This window comes from Anopheles moucheti, chromosome X, assembly GCF_943734755.1.
Source record: "Anopheles moucheti chromosome X, idAnoMoucSN_F20_07, whole genome shotgun sequence".
NCBI classification, from domain to species: Eukaryota; Metazoa; Arthropoda; class Insecta; order Diptera; family Culicidae; genus Anopheles; species Anopheles moucheti.
In genome coordinates, this window is record NC_069142.1 from 16,569,728 (window position 1) to 16,588,591 (window position 18,864).

The window sequence follows — 18,864 nt, forward strand, 5'->3', positions numbered from 1 at the left end:
ATGTATCGTTAAAATAAAGAAAACAAAAAGTCGCCGTAGGCACTGTATGTTCACGCACCAATACCGCCGAAACATTACTAAAAATTTGTGGCAACATTCTTCCTGCTACTCGACTACACTAATAATTGAAACAATGCACTCTTCTAGGTAGGCTAGAGCTGCATATAGGACACATATTCAACAGGGCGCGTGTTTATTTCAAACTTACCGACCAATGATAAAAATAAAAAAAGACAACTAAAATGCCTTTTACACAAAGTGGGTTGAAAGTAAAACTTAACATGCAACCTAATAAAGATGTGAAGCCTACCACAATTCAATCAATATACACAGCTTTCTCCAATTATGCTGATGCTATACTGCTTCGTTTTTTTGTTGACGTGTAGAAAACTGGTCGTTTCGTTGTTGGCTTGTTTACTCCATTTTGTTTAAATTTGCTTTGTCCATTCTACATGCTGGGTCAATCGCAACTATATTTATATAATTAATCATTACGGTGCTGAACACAGTGCAAATAATTTGCTAACACCGTTTGCGATTACTAACTTATACATTTTGCATGAGTGCAAATGTGTAAGCGGTTTTAAATTCAGAATTCAATTTTACTTTTGATTACATGAAACACTGGAAGTGCTATTAAGGCAAACCATTGATATAAAAAGGCAGAAACGTGCTTATTTCTATCCTGTTTACAACTCTCCAACGCAAGGCATGGTATGTATTAAACGTAAAGGTAAAAAAGAAGAAGACAGCACAAAATGAATAGTACGGACAGTTCGTTTGCGATGTTATGGTTCACATTGGTCCAAACAAGCATTACTGTAGATCTTAGACTTTGGAATTAATCGTCTAAAACTATTCATAATGCCTAACTCACTCTCTCTCTATTTCCATACTGCACAAGATGTAGATATTTTCTAGATATCTTTTTTTACTGCTAGTTATTGTCTCCCTTATTGCTCATTCAAATCAACGGGGATTGACGTGGTGAATGTTGGCGTCTCCAATTCTTCGTGTTTTTTCATTTTCAACATCTGGAACAAACGGACAGAAAGTATGTTAATAATCAATTAACAAATTCAATGTATGCTCTTACATACACAGCGCGAGGTTCATCTAGTGTTCTACATCTACCGTGTTAGTATATTATGCCATACAGCATTGATAATGCCTTATAGCATGTGAGGTTGATTGATACTACGCATATATCAATTACCAACACCTGATACAAGAGTTTATTTTGTATACTATTTGGTGTTGCATTGAAAATAAATGCTACAATTTGCGAACAGCTTAATGTGTGCGACCATAATCTATGTGCAATAACCGTAAAAATCCCAAAAGTGTGAAACATTATTTTATTACAGAAAATAAGCGAAAGCTGATCACCTACTATATGAAAACGTATACAAGAACCCTGATGCAGTTGAAGAAAAAGTATAATATAACTACTATTATATTTAGACAGAACAAAAGAACACATTATTAACACAGACAAAAAAACAGATGAACAACAAACAGTAAGCTCCCAGTAAACATCCAGGTACGCAGGTGCACGTGAGGTAAAACGAAATATCAATTGTACATAATAATCATAAATAGATATACAGTACATGACATGTTATAATATCATACAAAACGTACCTTAATGTCACCTTTTGCCTACAATAGATAGGCACGATGGGAATACAATGGGCGTTATTAATCACATCAAAAGTAGTTATGTTTCTCCCCGACGAGAATAGGAGAACGAAGGAATGTCACGCATCGTATACAAGAGTATTATCGAACGATAAAGATAGTATATGCGTGAACGGTAAGCGGGAGCGACATCCACAACATAATCAAAATGTTTTGGTAAGATAATGGAAAAGTAAGATAGATAAATTTGAATTATTCATCTTTGAAACGATTCTTTTTGTACGGCGCAAATGTGCTCTCGCCTCATAGATACGACTGAATTTAAGCTGATGATACTACACATGAAGATGTTAAGTTGTTGATTTGTTTATATTCAATGGTAGTTACGGCGTTACAAAAATGAGTAGATTACAGTAATGTAAAGGCGTAGAATAATTTTAATTAAAGAGGACATAATGCATTTTTCTAAACCACATACCTGTTGCAATTTGTAATGATTTATAATATCCTGATCGGCGGGGCAAGACTGCGTGAATGCATCTAACTGATACATATGGTACATGTACCGCCATAACGCAGTTAAATGTTTCTGAAAAAAAAGCATATACGATGTATTCACTGACCTTGGTACGCTAGGTCCTGTTGGACGTTTATACAAGGTTATTGGAAAAATAATATCTCTTACTGGTATATCGAAATCGACAAAATATTTCCCAGCCACTCTGATATGCTGCAGCCGCGGCATCAGCTCACAATCGAAACAGCACATCGTGTCGCCAGTAAGGAAGCGAGTGCCTCTGGCTGCCAAGTGATCATTAATCTTTCTCAAGTGAACCAACAGCGAGTTATTCTTATTCTCGTCTTTTTTCACCAGCATCAGCTTTAGCTTAGAATACAAATTTTCTATCAATGTGGCTACCTCTTTGTCCTGAAAAAAGAGAGAACAATGAATTCAATGTGATAAATGTCAATGATATGAAAAAAATAAAATTGATTAACTTTACCTGAACAAAAAGATTATATCCACCTGGCACCGATTTCATAATATGCCGCTCAATCTTCTCATTCTCAAGTATGGCTAACCCATTGTCTATGAGAATCGGAGGATGTGTGGCCTCGAAGTTAGTGCGAAAGTCTGGTGGAGGTTTCTGCATACACACTGTCGTCACCTGATAATGAGTTGGATTGAAACAAAATTTATATTTAACTATTTCGCAAGTCATTATATAACTATTTCGTAATAAAAATTATTATCCGACTATCCAACTATCCGTAGTCCGTAGTGTTTAACGCTATAGTCATATACATTATCAGAAACTACACTAAATATCCGGCACATTTTATCGGTTAGACAAAAAATAATATATTTGATCGTGGTGTTATTCGTGATAGTGGAGTGTACAATGCTTCATGGGCATGCTTAGTAGAGAGCAATATCCATGGTAATGAGGTTCATATGCTTAGAACATGGGCATACAATTCTTTGCAAACAGAGCTCACGAACCAAGGCGTCCAAGACTGACGTCCTCAAATGTGAAAAAATATTTACTTCTTAAAGGAATTCAAATGTACAATAGAACAACAGAAAGCAACCGTTTCTTTATTCTTCAAATGACAGCATAAATATCGAAAAGCACTTATTGAAAGATTCTTAATATATTTTAGCAAATTCCATGATTTCGGTCACTTTAAGTCTTTTATTAGATCAATTTAAAGACAATCGGAATATGGTATATATAATATGAGTAAACTCATTGTTTGTGCTTAATTGTTATCAGGGAAATATTTTTATTTTAACAACGACGGATTGTCACCATTCGAAATATCTGATATAACACTTTGTTACCTAATAATCAACTCGTCAACTAACATGTCAAATTACTCAATAATGCTTATCCGAACTCGAACTTATAAATTTAATCAATATTTTAATTGTTTTAACGGTAGTTTATAACAACAATATGAACCAAAGCAAACGTGAAACGCATTGCGCATTTCGGTACCGGGAGATGATTTTATTAACATGTTGAGTCAGTATATATAACTGAATTTCAGCACCACCATTTATAACGCACCAAAAAAGAAAACACATGCCCGCCCATAAAGCAATCCGATAAAACATTGGCATGGAAAATGAAAACAACAAGACCTTCAGACATACGGATCCGCTACTGTGAGTATGAAAATGAAATGTGAACTGTGCGTGCAAGCGTTTTTATTTTTCGTTTTTTTTCCGATGTGTTATGATCTTTTTTCCCTGATACTTTTTTTTATTTTATACATGTGTTAAGCCATACTTGTGATCGCTCAAATGATCATTGGCCTTACCGCCCGCAGATATCACGCTAGTGTGCAGTCTTCTAAGTTTGTTCGAATTTATTTATTTATTATTGAACGGATTTGTTGATTCTGTCAATTCAACAACAGAAGGTCGAACTGTTGTTTACATTTCCGCCTGTTTTCGCCTTCTCTCAAAAGAAAGGCAAAAACGCAACGAACTGTTCGATGCTAACGGGGTATCGCATAATGTAGTTGGCTATTTGGCGATGTCCACGATTACATCATTACCCGTTCCATTAAGGGTGGTGTGCAATTGCTACCCGTTTCTCCATGCTTCCCCCAGCAAAACCTGCGAGCACGCATGCGTATTTTCAATGCGTCAATGTCAGCACGCTCATCAACAAAGTAAAACATGTTTATTTCAGTAATAAGACTAATAAATAAGAGTATTAAAGCTCAATTGTCTCTAACACATTTAGGGCCGCATCACCCAAATTCGGAGTTTGACAGCAGCCCCACGGTAACGATTTTTGACATCGAACGTTTTAAACTTTCGCGATTACTACCACCATAGTCCGCAGTGGGATGGACTGCAAATGGATGATATCATACGATTGCATACATGTGCAACAAGTATTAAAATTGCTATTCCGTGACAGGTAACAGAAAACGCGTAAGTTCGCGATTATCGTATTACTGGAGCAATGTGTTTTGTTTTGCGTGGAAAACAGAACTGACGAAACTCAATATATTCGTTAAATGCAGCACTGCAAACATATTATGACGGTTTCATAGGGTAACAATTATCTTCCATTTTAATCGAATCTAAAATTAAAACAACAGACCCTCTCAATTGTTCCGATGTATGGAGGAAAAACAAAGCTATAATAATGGATTCACTATGTAATCACTAGAAACTTCCTTTTTCATTCAGTGCATTTTGTTTTTTTCATTATCCTACCCTTTTAGTATTACGTTGTCAATTTCCAATTTCCAATTGATTAGATTTGGTCGAAATATAAAATTGCGTTTGGTATCCGTTATGTATAAGTCATTGCAATTGCAACACAGATTGCTTTAGATTGTATATTTTACCTTCAGGCTGATCGTCTTTAACTCCGCCAGCAGATAGAGATCCATAAAGTACTCTTGGCAGAATAGGCATGCTCCCTTCCTTCTGCCATCAATTGTTGATGCCTGAAAAAAAACATTACAATGAAAGTTAGTTTTTAGAATACTTAGCAAATAAAATTCTTTAATATTGCGCATCCAGTTCAAATTTTATCTGAGATTTCGACTGATTCAATTATTGCCATCATAAACATCTCTCAGTAAAATTCAGCGTAGAAATTATTTGTATTTGTGTTATTTGTAAAGGGGAAAGCAATAAAACAAACAAAACTGACCGGATATGCAATATTTAGTTGATTTCTCGGAATAATTTAGTGATTTTTTTTTACATTGAAATTTAAAAATACATTGTTGCTATTAGTCTACGTTCATTCTTTCGTACATGTGTGCGTGTTCCCTTTAAGTCATTGAAAAAGCGACAAGACCAACTGACGATTATCCGGCATGTAATCTGGGAGAATAATTGGTGATTAGAACGTTTGGAACGTCCCACCATGCTCCCATGTACACTAATCGCCGCCCCATCGAAAATGTACTAAATGCGACTTAAAAATACATAGGGCCCCACAGCCAACGATAACAGCTTTGACCAATGTGCGAGAACTTAAGATGTGCACGTGTAAATTGGCACATTAGATGAAGGCCTTCCATGTAATAGTCAGTTCCCATCATTGAAAAAACACTACATTACTGAGAGATAGAGAGAGCAATACAGAGCCAGTGTAACTCTGGAAGAAAAAAGGCACATCCGCCAACGTTCATCCTTTAGTTTGACGTGTCCGACCTCTTGGATCGATGGTGCTGCTGCTGGAGTAGGACCAGGTGGGCACGCGTGAGCAAGAGAAACAGATTGTTGCTGGTCACGTACATTCGAAAGGCTGATGGAAAGGTGAAATAGGTAACTATTTCTGAGGGAGGCGAGTGACGTGTGAGTGTAAATAAGAAAGGGAAATAATGCCATTCGGAAAAAAGTCCGACAGGGTAGATGACATCATCAGTCACTACGGTCTATTATTTTCTTTCGTTATTCGTTTTTTTTTGCCACCACTCTACCCCCTTTCGACCCTCACAGGGTATCGCTAATGTGTATAACGCCACCCACCTCCGACACTCTTGCAATGGACGGTTAGTAACCTTGGACTGATCAGTTTCTGCTCCACCGTGCACAGCAACAGACAGCGATGACCGCTAGGTTGGGTAAGGGGGTAATTGGGACGTAAAGGTAGGGAGACCCCGTGGTGAGGTGTAGCGGAGTAGGTTGTTTGAAGAAGGAAATATCTTGTATTTGAGCAATTCCCAGAGTGTAAGTGCGTAAGAATGTGCGCCCATATACCTGTAGGCACTTTTGGCGCGGTACCTGCCAATGTGGCTAGTTGACAATTGATTCATGCCACGTTAGTTAGGACTTGGTGTTGTTAGGCTTGTTACGTCCAGCTCGTTGACTACCATGGGTATCATGTTTGATAGCCACAAGATTTGTAATTCAATGTAAATCACATAGAACAACCGAGTACACTCGGGATAAGGTGACCTTTCACTGTTTGAAGAAGGAACACACAGCAATTCTTGAACATTCTTAATAGCTGATGTCATAAATATTGAGATTTTTTAAAGAAAAAATACAGAATACAATATGGAGAAGCAATCATCATACGAGGCATTTCTTAGACGCTAATATTGCCAAAAACATTTAAAGGTAATATTTAAGAGACAACATTTACGGATGCAGGCAAAAACAAAATGGTCAAGTAATGGCTGTCTAAGCATTACTTAATAGAATCTGCTTTGTGCGATGATGCAGGTTCTTCGCACGCTTTTCTACAGACGTTTAGTCATCTTTAAACTCACACGTGTCATCATACGCCACCCGATAAGAAAAGAGGGTGCATACTGTACTGTACATGGGCGACACCGATCCGAAACCAAATATTGTGGTAACTTTATCAAGTTTGCAAGCAGGTTGTACGCTTGTCTCCGCTTTCAAATATCATCGTCGTTAATATCGTAGAAGCATGTTTAAACAGGGCCGTTTATGAACTTATTGAGAACACAAGTAGAGGGCGTGAGATAAGATAACGCGTAAACATCATAATGCTTTGGCCACGTCAGACTAACACCGTTGTTCCTTGCTCGGAGGGTTCACAGCAATAACAATTATAACCCCCAAAAAGAAGGGAAAAATGTGCACAAAAATTTTAAAAGCGTTTTTAATTGGAGTAGTTTTTTACGTCGTCGAGAGTGAAGCAACTGATCAAGTGAAGCATCGCGTTTCCACTACTGGAATGGTAGGCATGGAATGGTAGGGTTATAATGGAGAGATTATTTACTAAAAGTACTATACTCATTCTAGAATTGTTGTCTCGTATTACAAATAAATGAATAAATATCAATTTTAAATGGGCTTCGTAACGTGTAAATAAGTATTCGACCCCTACGACACAAGACATATAAACGATGTTTTAGAGAAAACTCGAGATACGAGGATTTCTCTGGAACGCATTATCCGCGTATCTCGGTTATCTACTGTACATATTTTAAACATAGTAATCAAATTACATAATATATCTAAGGCGTACAACACAGGAACGTGTAAAAAGTACGTTAATGGATTATCATGTACCACGGTTACATTTTTGATTCGCTACACGTATGGTGGTTCCAAAAGCCTTACCACGACTACATGGCAACATAGGCAATAATGGTGTAGACATGAAGTGCCTAAATCACATAACCGCACGTACCAGCAAGAAACAATACCACACAATGTGTGTAAAATGAACCTTTTCGTAATTAGTACGGCACGAGGAACGTTAAAGATGACACATAGCACCCAACACTGCTCGACCAACAGAGACATGGATTGCATGAAACGTCGTTTACAAATATATAAAATATGATGATAGATACCCTGGGAACAATATTTTTAACGGAGTAACGTTCGGTAAGATTTGGAAGCGACATAAAGCATTTGTAATGTAATGGATTTGGCGTAACTGATAGTCATAATTGTGTTGTTTTTATTTTTATAGATACTTTGAGTTGGGCAGCTTTATTCGCCTCTCTCATAGTCATAGTGTTGGTGAGCAAATATGACTGCCCGATGGTTAAACGTTTCAACATTCCTATCTTTTAAGTGTCTACAAACAGTGCTTGTAGCCTATCAATTGATAACGATAAAGCAAGCTTTAACCTACCATCTAGTGAAAGGCGAATTGATGTATGCCCAGACGATATGTGGAGTAATTTGTTTGCTTATTTGCAGATAAAACCAGTAAACTGCCAAGAAAGTTTCCGGCGTAAAGTCATAAATCGTTTGAAATGACACTACTATTGGTGCGCCGCAGTGCCTTGTAACCTGGTTGTAATTGTATATTGTACTAGGGGGATCGAATATAATGTTAGGTCATAATTATTTGAACATATAGGTTTGATTACTCTGCAATTATCACGCTGGAAAATCATTGGGCAAGATATAAATCAATATTAAGCATATCAAGAAAGTACAAAAAAAAAAACCAAAAAGATCCCACAAAAACACAAGCAAGGAGGAAGCTAAAGCGATACCACTCTTAAATGCTAGAGGTGGCATCAGAAGGGTGTCATATACTTCCGAGAATTTGAAGGAATAACAGCCATAATATTAGACTATGTTTACCAAAACGACAATACTTGATCGAATGCAACGGCTTTGATAAAAAATATCATTTGAAGAATAGGGGATGGAAAATTGTACCGTACTTGCCTCGTAGTTCAGACTTGGGATACTCGATAGCCATTTGTTTCGATCGTTTCAGAACGCTGTTACGCTTTTTTTAATTAACCGAATGATCTTGATTTGCCCGTAAGACAACGCCAAATTATACGGTTCAGAATGCAAAATTCCGTATGTTGGAAGTATGAAAGTATGTGTGTTGGAGCATGATGGACAACAGTGGTATTACCTGTTGGACACTCCAATGAATAAAAAGTATGTAGCAATTGTTCACACTAATGCGTACAATTTTGTATAAATAATACGCTGGAAACTTATTGAATGTACCCCCAATATGATAATAGAAAGACAAGGAGACAACGAAACAAAGGAATTTCAATTATTTGTTTTTAATTTCTTCAACGATCCTAACTTCTACTTAGAAAAGTTTTTGCGCATTACTAGGATTACTACGATTGTCTTAACAAACAGCTAAGACAAAGCGCGAATGAAAATGAAATACAGATATCCAAAGCTTGGATCCACTTGCGTAGCAAAACTATTTTATGACTAAACACAACATGATGTTACCCGGGTCTGTTATCTACCACGTTTTAATTCTTTATGTATCTCTTCAAAACCCACATATGAAAACGAATAGCCCTCAAAGATAACATTCATGGTGGATTTCTCTAACAATTTAAGCAAAGCTCACCTGATTTGGTCGGGACTGTGCGATCTTGTAAGATTCTGTAATTAGTAATAATGCAATGTCACCAAAAAAACTACGATTTACCTTAATGATCAGTTCTATTTCGGGCACCGAACCATTCCGGTTGGCTCCATTATCTTGGCCTTCGTCGGACATCGCAGTTGTTTGTATTTTTGCCGCTGTTGGTGCTTCCTTCGCTATTGCGGTATTGAGATACTGTGTGAAATGTGTTTTCTGGTCGTAAAAACTTTCTCGTACTGCTGCTGGATACCGATGGGTGTTGTATTGGGCTGAACGGAGAATGTTTGATAAAATTAGATGTTGATTGATTGAAGTTTACTTTGAATGCACCGTTCAATGTGCTGTGCACACGGGCGTGGGTACAGTGTTATTTTTTTCCACCACACTTTCTCCTCTAAAGACCGTTTTTCGCTTTCACCGCGCTAGATCGGGTAAGTTTGAAAAGGCTGGGCGGTGGGAGAGTGAACGATTCGGATCAAAATTGTTTAAGGATGAAGAAAGCAGATGAAGGGCGATGTGGTACGAAATGTGCCTTTTAGTACAACTGCTTGTCGATATGCAGATACCGAATACCGTTCACTATATATTTGGCGAGCAATTCGAACAAAATCAAACACGCATTTACAACTTCACAAAATGCAATATTGATGCATGCAGAAAATCGGCATGTCTAGTTCCATCTATTCTATCGTTCAATCTTTCTGCTGTATCCTGTCAAACAACAACAAAAAGAAAATAATCTTAGTCCTACGTTGTAAGAACATTAACGAAATACAAGTGACTAGTGACACTATTTTTTTCTTTGTGGAACCTGCGTTGCTTCGTAAAGCCAACAGCAGAAAAAAAACATCTGTACACAACACACCAACATCCCAGTGCGCTTGGGTGCTGTTGCCGTCACTCGGATTCTATTGCAAAACAACCATCCTGGGGGCCTCTCATTCCCGCCCGTTCAATATTGGATTGGATGTTTTCCAGTTCAACGAGTCCAAAATGCACTTTAGCCAACAGCGTACACTTTCCGCTTGCGTGATCAATTTCTTCACTTCACTTCGAAAGGCACCGACTCACACACAAACACACTCGCGCCGTGCGCAATAGCAAGGATGACCAAAAGCCAGACGCGGAATGATGACTATGGAGTTGCGACGGGTCGTGATTGTTCCACCACAATCGTCTGATGGTGTGTTGGGTGGCCAAAAATTGCCGCCCTATTGCGACTCTGGCGATATTCTGGAAATCAACTATGGCGGTACGCGACCCCAACACAAAGACACCACCAACCGAAGCACTAATTTATAAAAAAAAATCCCGACGCCGTCCAGACACGCTGGTGTGGACGCGGTTCCTACCAACAGCAACATGTTTTAAATAAAGCGGAACGAGTTATAAATGGATGCTGGCGAGGAACTGCAATGGAAGGAATGCAACTGCGACTCGCTTTATCAAAACTCTACCACTCAAATCAGATAAAACAAACACAAAAATCACTCACTGAAAGCAGTCGAACCAGCAAATGATATCGCAACCTTTTGTGCTTCAAGTGCCGTACGCAATTAATGGTGCGCTGCTGGCGCAAATACACAATACGCTCACCCTTCAGCGGAGCTAGAGGCGGAGTCATGCATTGACAGTTCCGGAACCTTCTGAACAAGCAGCTTTCAACGGATAGAAAAAAATGCCCATGACAGAACGATGCAAACTATGGAAATGGTTTGCAGGGGCGCTCGGATTTTAAGCTTATTGATTCCAAATTGTATGTGGCATCAAAATTCACCACACCATATTATTCGGTGAATGGAGATTAAAGAAAACAAAATCCGTATTAACACGTTATACCACCCAAATTTGAGTAATGCCAATTGATACCGCCTAGCCGTATCAACGAAAAATGGATAATATGCTATACAAAAAGCCAAGTAAGCTTTAAACACTTGTGTATGAGCCGTGGAGACAGGCGCTGATAGCGAATGAATAGGGACTCTATATTTTCTTCAATTATTTTTACTTTTTTGAAGATTATCCCAGTTTGGGTATTTAGACAATTTGAAGGAAAACCCACTTCTTGCCTCGTTGTTGATACGTCCATGTGAAGACATGTTTTTTATTAGGAAGACAAATTAGGAATAAAACCCCTGCATTGCTAAAGGATCGTTGGTGTATTTTTGAGTGCTGTCAAAACAGCTGGCGATCTGTGACGGATCAGCACCTGACGTTTCTATGCGCTGGAATGTTCCAAAAGAACGCTTAGCGCTCGTACACATGGGTCAAACTTGACAGTTCGAGCGTTCGACGAACTTTATCAAATGCAGATTTATGCATGAAATTTTGATAGCTCGCTGTGTTCGCGAACTGGTGAACTGTCAAGTTTGTCCCGTGTGTAAGCACAGTAAGCACTGAAAGCAATCAAAATTTGCTTTGAGCTTGACAAATTTGCAAATTTGCTTTGAGCTTTTTGAAAAGCATATTCGATGATTATTTTCCATATGTACCTTAATCAATAGATAATAGTCATTAAATGTTAACGAAGCCCTGATTTAGATTTTCTTTAATTGTTTCATTTATTAGCTAAAAATGTACAATGTGTTCATTATATCATAGTACGATTATTTTAGCCAGAACAAAAAAATCTGTAAAGTTTTCGACAAATATCAAGCTTTCTCGCAAACTGCAGGAAATCATTATTGTTGGTTATTACTGGGCGGGGGGTTTCGTTCGTTTTCATACATGATTGGAACCCCAGAACGTCCCATTTGAACAAGTGCAGGAGCATCCTGACCAAGGTTTTGCTCGAGCCCCTGCCAGGATCTGCTGGTAAATTGATCCGCCGAACTGATTTGTGCAAGCTCATTCCTCCGTTTTGATGCCACATCCGTACATGTTCCATTTGCCTTCGATTCCGTATCGGCAACGTTAGGATGTGAAAAATTTCTCGCTTTGCCTGTGATCAAGCTGACATCCGCCGGTTCATTTGCACCGTTAATTTCTAGCGACATATCATCAATATCTGAGTAAAGCCGACCATTGGGCAGCAGATCGGGAAAGTTGGTTGTGTAACAAGTAAGCAATTTTTCTTTCCACGACTTATTGAGTGCCATCTCGGCCTCAAATACAGAAAGCAGCGGTCGGAAAAAATCACGCGATGTAAAGATGTCGTTTTCTGGGCATCCAACCAACACAAAACAATCAATGTCGATAAAATTAGCCAGCTTTTCGGGATTCACCTTCCCTATTGATATAAGGTAGGTGCGAACACCGCGCGATTTTGCCAAACGCTGTACTCTAGACACGATGTCGAGATAACCCTTTGTGGACAGCGTTGCCACAACGATCCCGATCGAACCGGCGTCCATGCAACGCTCGATAGCGTAGTATCTCCGACGTAACCATTTGGCCTGAAAGGCATCCGTTCGTTCCAACTTTGGATCAGTTTTTGTGGGATCGTACAAATAGCATTGTGACGCTTCAAGAGTTACTGCAGTATTGAAGAAGCTTAAATTGTCACGGCCAATATATAATACCAAACCGTTTGACTCGTGCGGTGTATGTAATTTCCAATACATTATGTCGGCCTTTTGATCAGCTTTTGCTAAACTAGCTATCACCATGTTCGGAAACCGATCCAATAGCGTGTCTCGTATCTTAGCCATTGCGCCAGTGTAACAAACCTCGTAGAAACATGTCACATGGACATTCCAGGTGACAAATTCTCTCGATAGTGTGGCGAGCAATTGTGCTTCGTCCAGCTTGAATTCGAAAAACACGTACAGCACCGGAATTCGGGAAACCTTGCTTAGGCAAGCATGTCCGAAATGAACTACACCGTCTGCATTCGCATGCGCCGCTGCAATCTCATCTACGCAGCAACTACCGTAAGATGTATCGGCGAGGACAAAAATGCTCAATTCATCGATTATTGCTGATTGTAAGTCATTAACGATCTGCACACTGTGGGTTAAAATGGTATCCGGAAATTGTAAGGCAACCTGTAAAGATGGGAACGGTCAAATAATATAACCAGAATGCTAAATGCGTTGTACTAGATTCGTTCGGTTCGGTAATTACTCGTTTCAAGTTGTGTTCCTTTATCCACCTGAGACAGCGTTGTTTTTGTTCACTATTCCATATTTCATGTAATAGCACATGGTCCACAACTGTGACCGGGGACTGATTTTGTATTATACTATCACCGGAACTAAATGCTGAACTCATTATTACGCAAAGTACATTGATAACAAACTAATCGGTACTGGTAATAACCTAGACTGTTTTGATTTACAATTTCATGACATGTGCGCCAGATGTCATTCTGCCCACAAACGGTACCCAATTAACAACACGAGTTATTGGCTGAATATAGCATTCCGAATCAGACTGCGCCCAATATTGAACATTATTACGCTGATTTTCCCTTTATTTACCTTTTAATTACGTGTAGAGCAAATGTTGCGAAATGTTAGCAGTTAAAAATCCTGAATAGCATAAAAATACTGGTCATAATACTGGTTCCATACACCAGAATCACCAGGGTCACCAGAATCCATTCTAGGTTTATATCCAGTCGCAGCCACATGTCAAGCATATCAACAATAATTCCCCCTGTAATATTAACATTCATTCTATTTAAAGACGAAAATGTGAATTCGAAGACGAAATACCGAACTCCATATGGTAAACAATAAATAGTTTTTTTTGGTCATTAGCATATTTTATTTAAAAAAATCGTGTTTGTCCTTTTTTACATTACAATCCGAACAAAATTGTGTAACTCGTTCATCCAATTCCACGGCCACGGAAAACTGAACCGCCATTTCTTGCTCTATCATTATGTTTCTAACCCGACACATGCAATAAAGCCACATACGATAATCGAAACTAAATGACTAGTGTTTTACTTCCTTAATCGAGACTAAGCTCCTTTTTTGCTTCAATTGCCTACTGCGCACGGGAATACGAAGATTGGCATGGTAACTTATGGTGACTTAGGAGAAATATCCATCTTGCCAACGAAAGACGATATGGAAAAAAGTTTCCAAATAAGATTCGTGGATGCAAGAAAATAGCATACCCAATGAAATGCAAATCATTTCATATTCGTATGTTGCTTCAAATATACACTGGAATGTAGACTGAAAACTAATTCATCTTGTTCTAGATTCACAAAAGGCCCATAACTTGTTAGAAAAGAGAGTATAGGATTCATACTATCTGGCAATGAGTTCATCATTTCAGATGCTTTACAGGGGTGTAAATTTAGATAAGGCCGGAATAATATTGGATGATGCACCATAGTAATAGCTTGGTACATTTCATTCAAAGGGACTACCTCACTAATACGTAGAAAATGCCAGGCTTCCTCAATGTTGAACTTTCCGCCGCCTGCAATAGAAAAAATGATAATAAATGTAGGCGTTTCTGTTAGTGTTATGTATTTACCTTCCTCGTATATGTTGAAAAGCAATGAGGGAACTTCATAACTCTCATTGTATAGAATGTGGTATTCGAAAGACAAAATTCTACCGGTATCCTCAATCGCAGCACAGGCAGGGTCTTTTTCAATCTCCTTTTCAGAAAAATCAATCATCGTACCGCCTTCAGTGCGCTTTTGTAGATGTAGGAATGTATCCTGAACATGTTGCTTCTTCTCCAAGCGAATATAAGAACGCCCACCCTCATTCACCCATCTCCACTGACTTCTACAGTTTCGAGAACCAACGACCAACTGGTCGCAGTAAAAGGTAAAATCACGTTCATGCATATCTTTTATACACTCTTTCCAATTTTACGATCGTGTCCGTGGTTGTTCAACATATAGCCAGATGGATAGCAGATTAGAAAGCAACTTATTTGGTGTTTGTCTTTGGAAATCCTTCGACGTGAAAGCATTGAATACATGAATCTTACGATTCCAACTCACAGGATGGATGTGTAGCTATCCTATAATAAAAAAGTAACATTTATTAGCTCACTAGCACCCGTCGAACATACTTTTTGACAGCCTCTAAAACAATAGCCACATTCATAACTTACGGAAAACATTTTTTTGTGAAAAGTTACTGCAATCTTAATTTCATATTTTCTCGCAATGATTTCTTCCTTCTTTTGTTGTTGGGGGAGGATGGTTGCAATTGAATATTCCGGTGAAAGAGCGATAATGTTTCGATTGCGATATTAATATTGTTCAATACCCACCTCAACATACTTTCTTACACACACATCCAAGAATTTGGTTTAGTGATGCGCTAGAAGCGATTGGAACATTTAAAATGCCCAGTCTTCCTAAATTCTTTTCACTCGTACTTTTACACGCAAATAAAGTCCTATAACATTTCTATTATGTTACAAAAATGCAATAAAAAATCAACAACAAAACCCAGTTTTCTCGATCTAAAATGTACAACAAAACATTTAGAGCAGACCTTCGATTATCCGGGGCCCGATTAACCGAGTGGTGGTTTATCCGTGAAACTAAAAATGACATATACAGAACTGTTTTGAGCTTTCAAGTAAAAGAATGTGTTATTCGAAAGACAAAATATTAAATGTATCCTCAATCGCAGCATCGGCAGGATCTTTCTACAATCTCCTTTTCGGGAAAGTCAATCAGAATAGGTGAATAAGGTTGGTTGTAGTAATATAGCACCAAATAAAACTTTCCTCATAGCTTAATAGCATAACGCTTACTTGAAAACATTCAAGTATTTTCATAAAGATTTATATCAAACACAAAAACATCATCTAACTGTTTTTTGTGATGATAATTCATTTCCAATTTAAAATATTGAACTCTGCAGTTTCCCGGTTTATCGATGCTATCATATTTGACAGATGGTTTGCATTCAGCTGTCGATCTTTGTTTTCTTTCGTGTGTCGTCAGCTACAATTTCACCACTATTTTACCACCGGCATGAGGTGAATACACCAGAGGAACGACCGAGGTTTTGCAGCGTATGTGCTATAGAAAAACAGCTAAAATTCTTCGCTGTTTCGTGCGTCTGTCACAATTCGGACGCGTCGAGCGTATCGATGCAGCGTATCGAATATGGTGCGTGTAGAAGTGTGTGTGTGTTTCGGTGTATCCACAACAGACTGAATGTAGCATTTTGTGTGCAGCAGAAATATATGAGAAAAAGTAATAAAGCATGCATGACAATAGTGACAGAATGTGTGACTCACAAAATCACACTGCTGGTAGTTTGTGATGAAGGCAAGAGTGCAAAAGTGGTTCCCTAGATACCTGCTTTCTTACTATGGCGAGTGTTGCGAGAGCGACTAGCGTGGCTATCTATAGGATATAAGCAATATGTGCTGCAGTGTCGTGTGTCTTAGAAAGAAATTGTGCATATGTGAATATATATATTTTTATTCTACATGCGAAACCTAAATAATTTCCATGATAGTTAGTGGAATTATTTTTCACAAACATCGCTTGGACGCAAACAATGGGCACAGTATCAAGAAGTAGAAGAAATCAAAGCATTAAAACAAATCTTATTTCCACAAGCGTATTCAACGTGCAAGTGAGAATGGGAGGGGGCGTTTGCTACTGTCGAAATAAGACGTATAGAGTGTAAAAGAGAGGCAGAATTCCTCTAAAGATTGTTTTTAAAGATTGTTAGAGGAAAGCGTGTATTTGGCTTTGCGAATTAATAGCAGTGTACAAGAAAGGCAACAATCAAAAATCTCTTCTCCTGGAAGAGAGAATCTCACCCAAAAGTTTCATTATATGCAAACCCTAACCTTCAGGCAAGAGCAATCCGTTTGCAAACAGTAAAATTTGATTGAAAAGTCAAGTGGATGAATCGCATGGCATGAAATGAAATACCTTTTACTTGGTTTGGTACGTTGGTTGGCTTTTATTATACCAAAACGCAATATCTTTGTACATCTTTCTTATGTTGTATTTTGCTATGGTTTATTCTCACCTGGATACAAGATGTGACCTTTCTCCGGAACCACGCATACGATATACTCTATTACGAGAGCGTCCTAAGTTTGACAAGTAAAGTATATACTTTCTCATTCGCTCGCAAGTGCCCGGAGGTTTGCTGCTCTTTTAGCTCGAATCTCAAGCAAGCGCGCACATTTCGCCAACTCCAAGATGGTAGAACGATGAAATAGCCGGGATTATTACGAATCTACCGCGAATGTACCATACTTTTTCATAACCTTCAGCTTCTTGCATCTGTCGCGCCTTGCTGCTAGATGACATTTGGCTGGGTTGAGGGTGACTGGGTTCGGATGCATCGCTGCACCTGTTGCAAATATAATCAACCAAAATGTGCATTCCGTGCCCCAGTAGGAAATGGTTGCGAGGACAGTGCAGTGAATGCATTCGTACGAACGCCACATATATCACCGTGCACAACACCTACATCCATGTTACTATCAACCGTCCAGGCGTGTGTAGGATTTACGAACCTGCAGAAAACTGCCAATTTTTCACGACAGTGATATTTTCCCGGTAGACAGCATGTACACCATGTGTGTTTGAGTAAAGTTGTGAATGACGATTATTCCGGATGTCGGATTTTTACGAGCGTAAAGATGGAAGTACGTGTTGAACGATTTTTCAACTGTTCTCGTTGCAACTGTTGGGCAAAGTCAAAAGGCATGTGTTGTGCAGCTTTGTAAAGCCGAACCACGAGTATAAACATTCACCATCGTTTCTGTTGATACAACAGCAAGAACAGCCGAAACAAATACCTTCTCCTGATCGATCGAAACCAAGTTTTTGTGTGCATGTGTATACAGACGAATGAGATAAAATGCATTTCTCCGTTAGTGCTACACGCTTTATTGCGGTTTGCATCGGTATGGTCCATCGCGAACAACCTGCGGCAACCAGTGCAGTATCATCCCGCAATTATTAATATCTTGTCGCCGCTGTATGTCTGTGCGCGAGTGTGTTTACGTTGCCGTTAAAATTGCTTGCTAACAGCAGCCTGCCCTACATCTGTATATCGCATATCACCTACGGTTTTATTTAAGCCTGCAATCAAACCAGAACCCACCATCAGCAGAGCAAAATCCTTGTAAAACGGACAAAACAATTAACTGTTCGGTCGATACATCTTCACCACTCGTAATCAGCGTAACCAAATATTGTTTCCTGTCGGATTTGTGTGGAAAGGCAACAGGCCAAGGACTCGGCTATGGCGACTCCAAAGGACGAACGAACAAGCAATGCGGCAGCCGTGCCCATTAATGGTAAGTGGAACATTTGAATCATGTATTTTTTTTTTCTTATTATTTTGGTACTTACTCTGAGAAATGCTCCAACTGTTGTGAGTAAATTGGTCTAACATTACAAGCAAGGAACATGGAAGCAAAATCGACATGTATAAATGATTTTTCTTGAACTAGTTTGAAAAGTATTTGTTTTACT

General features: G+C 38.7%; 4 protein-coding genes across 8 annotated transcripts in view; 1 reads left to right on the plus strand and 3 right to left on the minus strand.

Annotated features, from left to right (window-relative positions):
• Positions 1 to 71: 71 nt before the first annotated feature.
• Positions 72 to 11,114, minus strand: LOC128306904 (chloride intracellular channel exc-4). Of its 3 annotated transcripts, none has more exons than XM_053044561.1 (8): positions 10,972 to 11,114; positions 9,540 to 9,745; positions 5,017 to 5,118; positions 2,646 to 2,810; positions 2,327 to 2,569; positions 2,120 to 2,230; positions 1,645 to 1,662; positions 72 to 1,034 (listed from the first exon to the last, which is right to left on the minus strand). In XM_053044561.1, exons 2-8 carry the CDS (start codon positions 9,609 to 9,611, stop codon positions 954 to 956), a joined length of 792 nt encoding a protein of 263 aa, XP_052900521.1. In that variant the 5' UTR covers positions 9,612 to 9,745; positions 10,972 to 11,114; the 3' UTR covers positions 72 to 953. The 3 variants fall into 3 exon arrangements, with proteins under 3 accessions (XP_052900521.1, XP_052900519.1, XP_052900520.1); XM_053044559.1 differs by having other exon boundaries at positions 11,073 to 11,108; XM_053044560.1 differs by lacking the exon at positions 1,645 to 1,662 and having other exon boundaries at positions 11,073 to 11,108.
• A 924-nt stretch (positions 11,115 to 12,038) lies between these two features.
• LOC128307113 (2-(3-amino-3-carboxypropyl)histidine synthase subunit 2) lies at positions 12,039 to 13,731 on the minus strand. Its single transcript, XM_053044842.1, has 2 exons — positions 13,542 to 13,731; positions 12,039 to 13,462 (listed from the first exon to the last, which is right to left on the minus strand). The coding sequence occupies exons 1-2, from the start codon at positions 13,686 to 13,688 to the stop codon at positions 12,158 to 12,160; spliced, it is 1,452 nt and encodes a 483-aa protein (XP_052900802.1). The 5' UTR covers positions 13,689 to 13,731; the 3' UTR covers positions 12,039 to 12,157.
• A 445-nt stretch (positions 13,732 to 14,176) lies between these two features.
• Positions 14,177 to 15,807, minus strand: LOC128307150 (ubiquitin-like-conjugating enzyme ATG10). Of its 2 annotated transcripts, none has more exons than XM_053044886.1 (3): positions 15,669 to 15,807; positions 14,913 to 15,413; positions 14,177 to 14,855 (listed from the first exon to the last, which is right to left on the minus strand). In XM_053044886.1, the coding sequence occupies exons 2-3, from the start codon at positions 15,232 to 15,234 to the stop codon at positions 14,560 to 14,562; spliced, it is 618 nt and encodes a 205-aa protein (XP_052900846.1). In that variant the 5' UTR covers positions 15,235 to 15,413; positions 15,669 to 15,807; the 3' UTR covers positions 14,177 to 14,559. The 2 variants fall into 2 exon arrangements, with proteins under 2 accessions (XP_052900846.1, XP_052900847.1); XM_053044887.1 differs by having other exon boundaries at positions 15,507 to 15,749.
• Positions 15,808 to 18,489: 2,682 nt separating this feature from the next.
• LOC128306354 (guanine nucleotide-releasing factor 2-like) overlaps positions 18,490 to 18,864 on the plus strand; it is a 71,934-nt gene continuing 71,559 nt past the window's right edge. For both annotated transcript variants that reach the window (XM_053043830.1, XM_053043831.1), the window contains exon 1: positions 18,490 to 18,686. In XM_053043830.1, coding sequence (XP_052899790.1) covers positions 18,632 to 18,686 — 55 coding nt within the window. In that variant the 5' untranslated portion in view covers positions 18,490 to 18,631. The remainder of the gene's footprint in view (positions 18,687 to 18,864) is intronic.

Coding starts and splice junctions, on each gene's coding strand:
- LOC128306904 (XM_053044559.1), bottom strand. CDS start 11,100: ATGACTCCGCCTCTAGCTCCGCTGAAGG. Junction 9,746..11,072: donor GCCTCTAGCTCCGCTGAAGG/GTGAGCGTATTG, acceptor TTCTCCGTTCAG/CCCAATACAACACCCATCGG. Junction 2,811..5,016: donor TAAAGACGATCAGCCTGAAG/GTAAAATATACA, acceptor ACTCATTATCAG/GTGACGACAGTGTGTATGCA.
- LOC128307113 (XM_053044842.1), bottom strand. CDS start 13,688: ATGAGTTCAGCATTTAGTTCCGGTGATAGTATAATACAAAATCAGTCC. Junction 13,463..13,541: donor AGGAACACAACTTGAAACGA/GTAATTACCGAA, acceptor CCATCTTTACAG/GTTGCCTTACAATTTCCGGA.
- LOC128307150 (XM_053044886.1), bottom strand. CDS start 15,234: ATGCATGAACGTGATTTTACCTTTTACTGCGACCAGTTGGTCGTTGGT. Junction 14,856..14,912: donor TTTCAACATATACGAGGAAG/GTAAATACATAA, acceptor TTTCTATTGCAG/GCGGCGGAAAGTTCAACATT.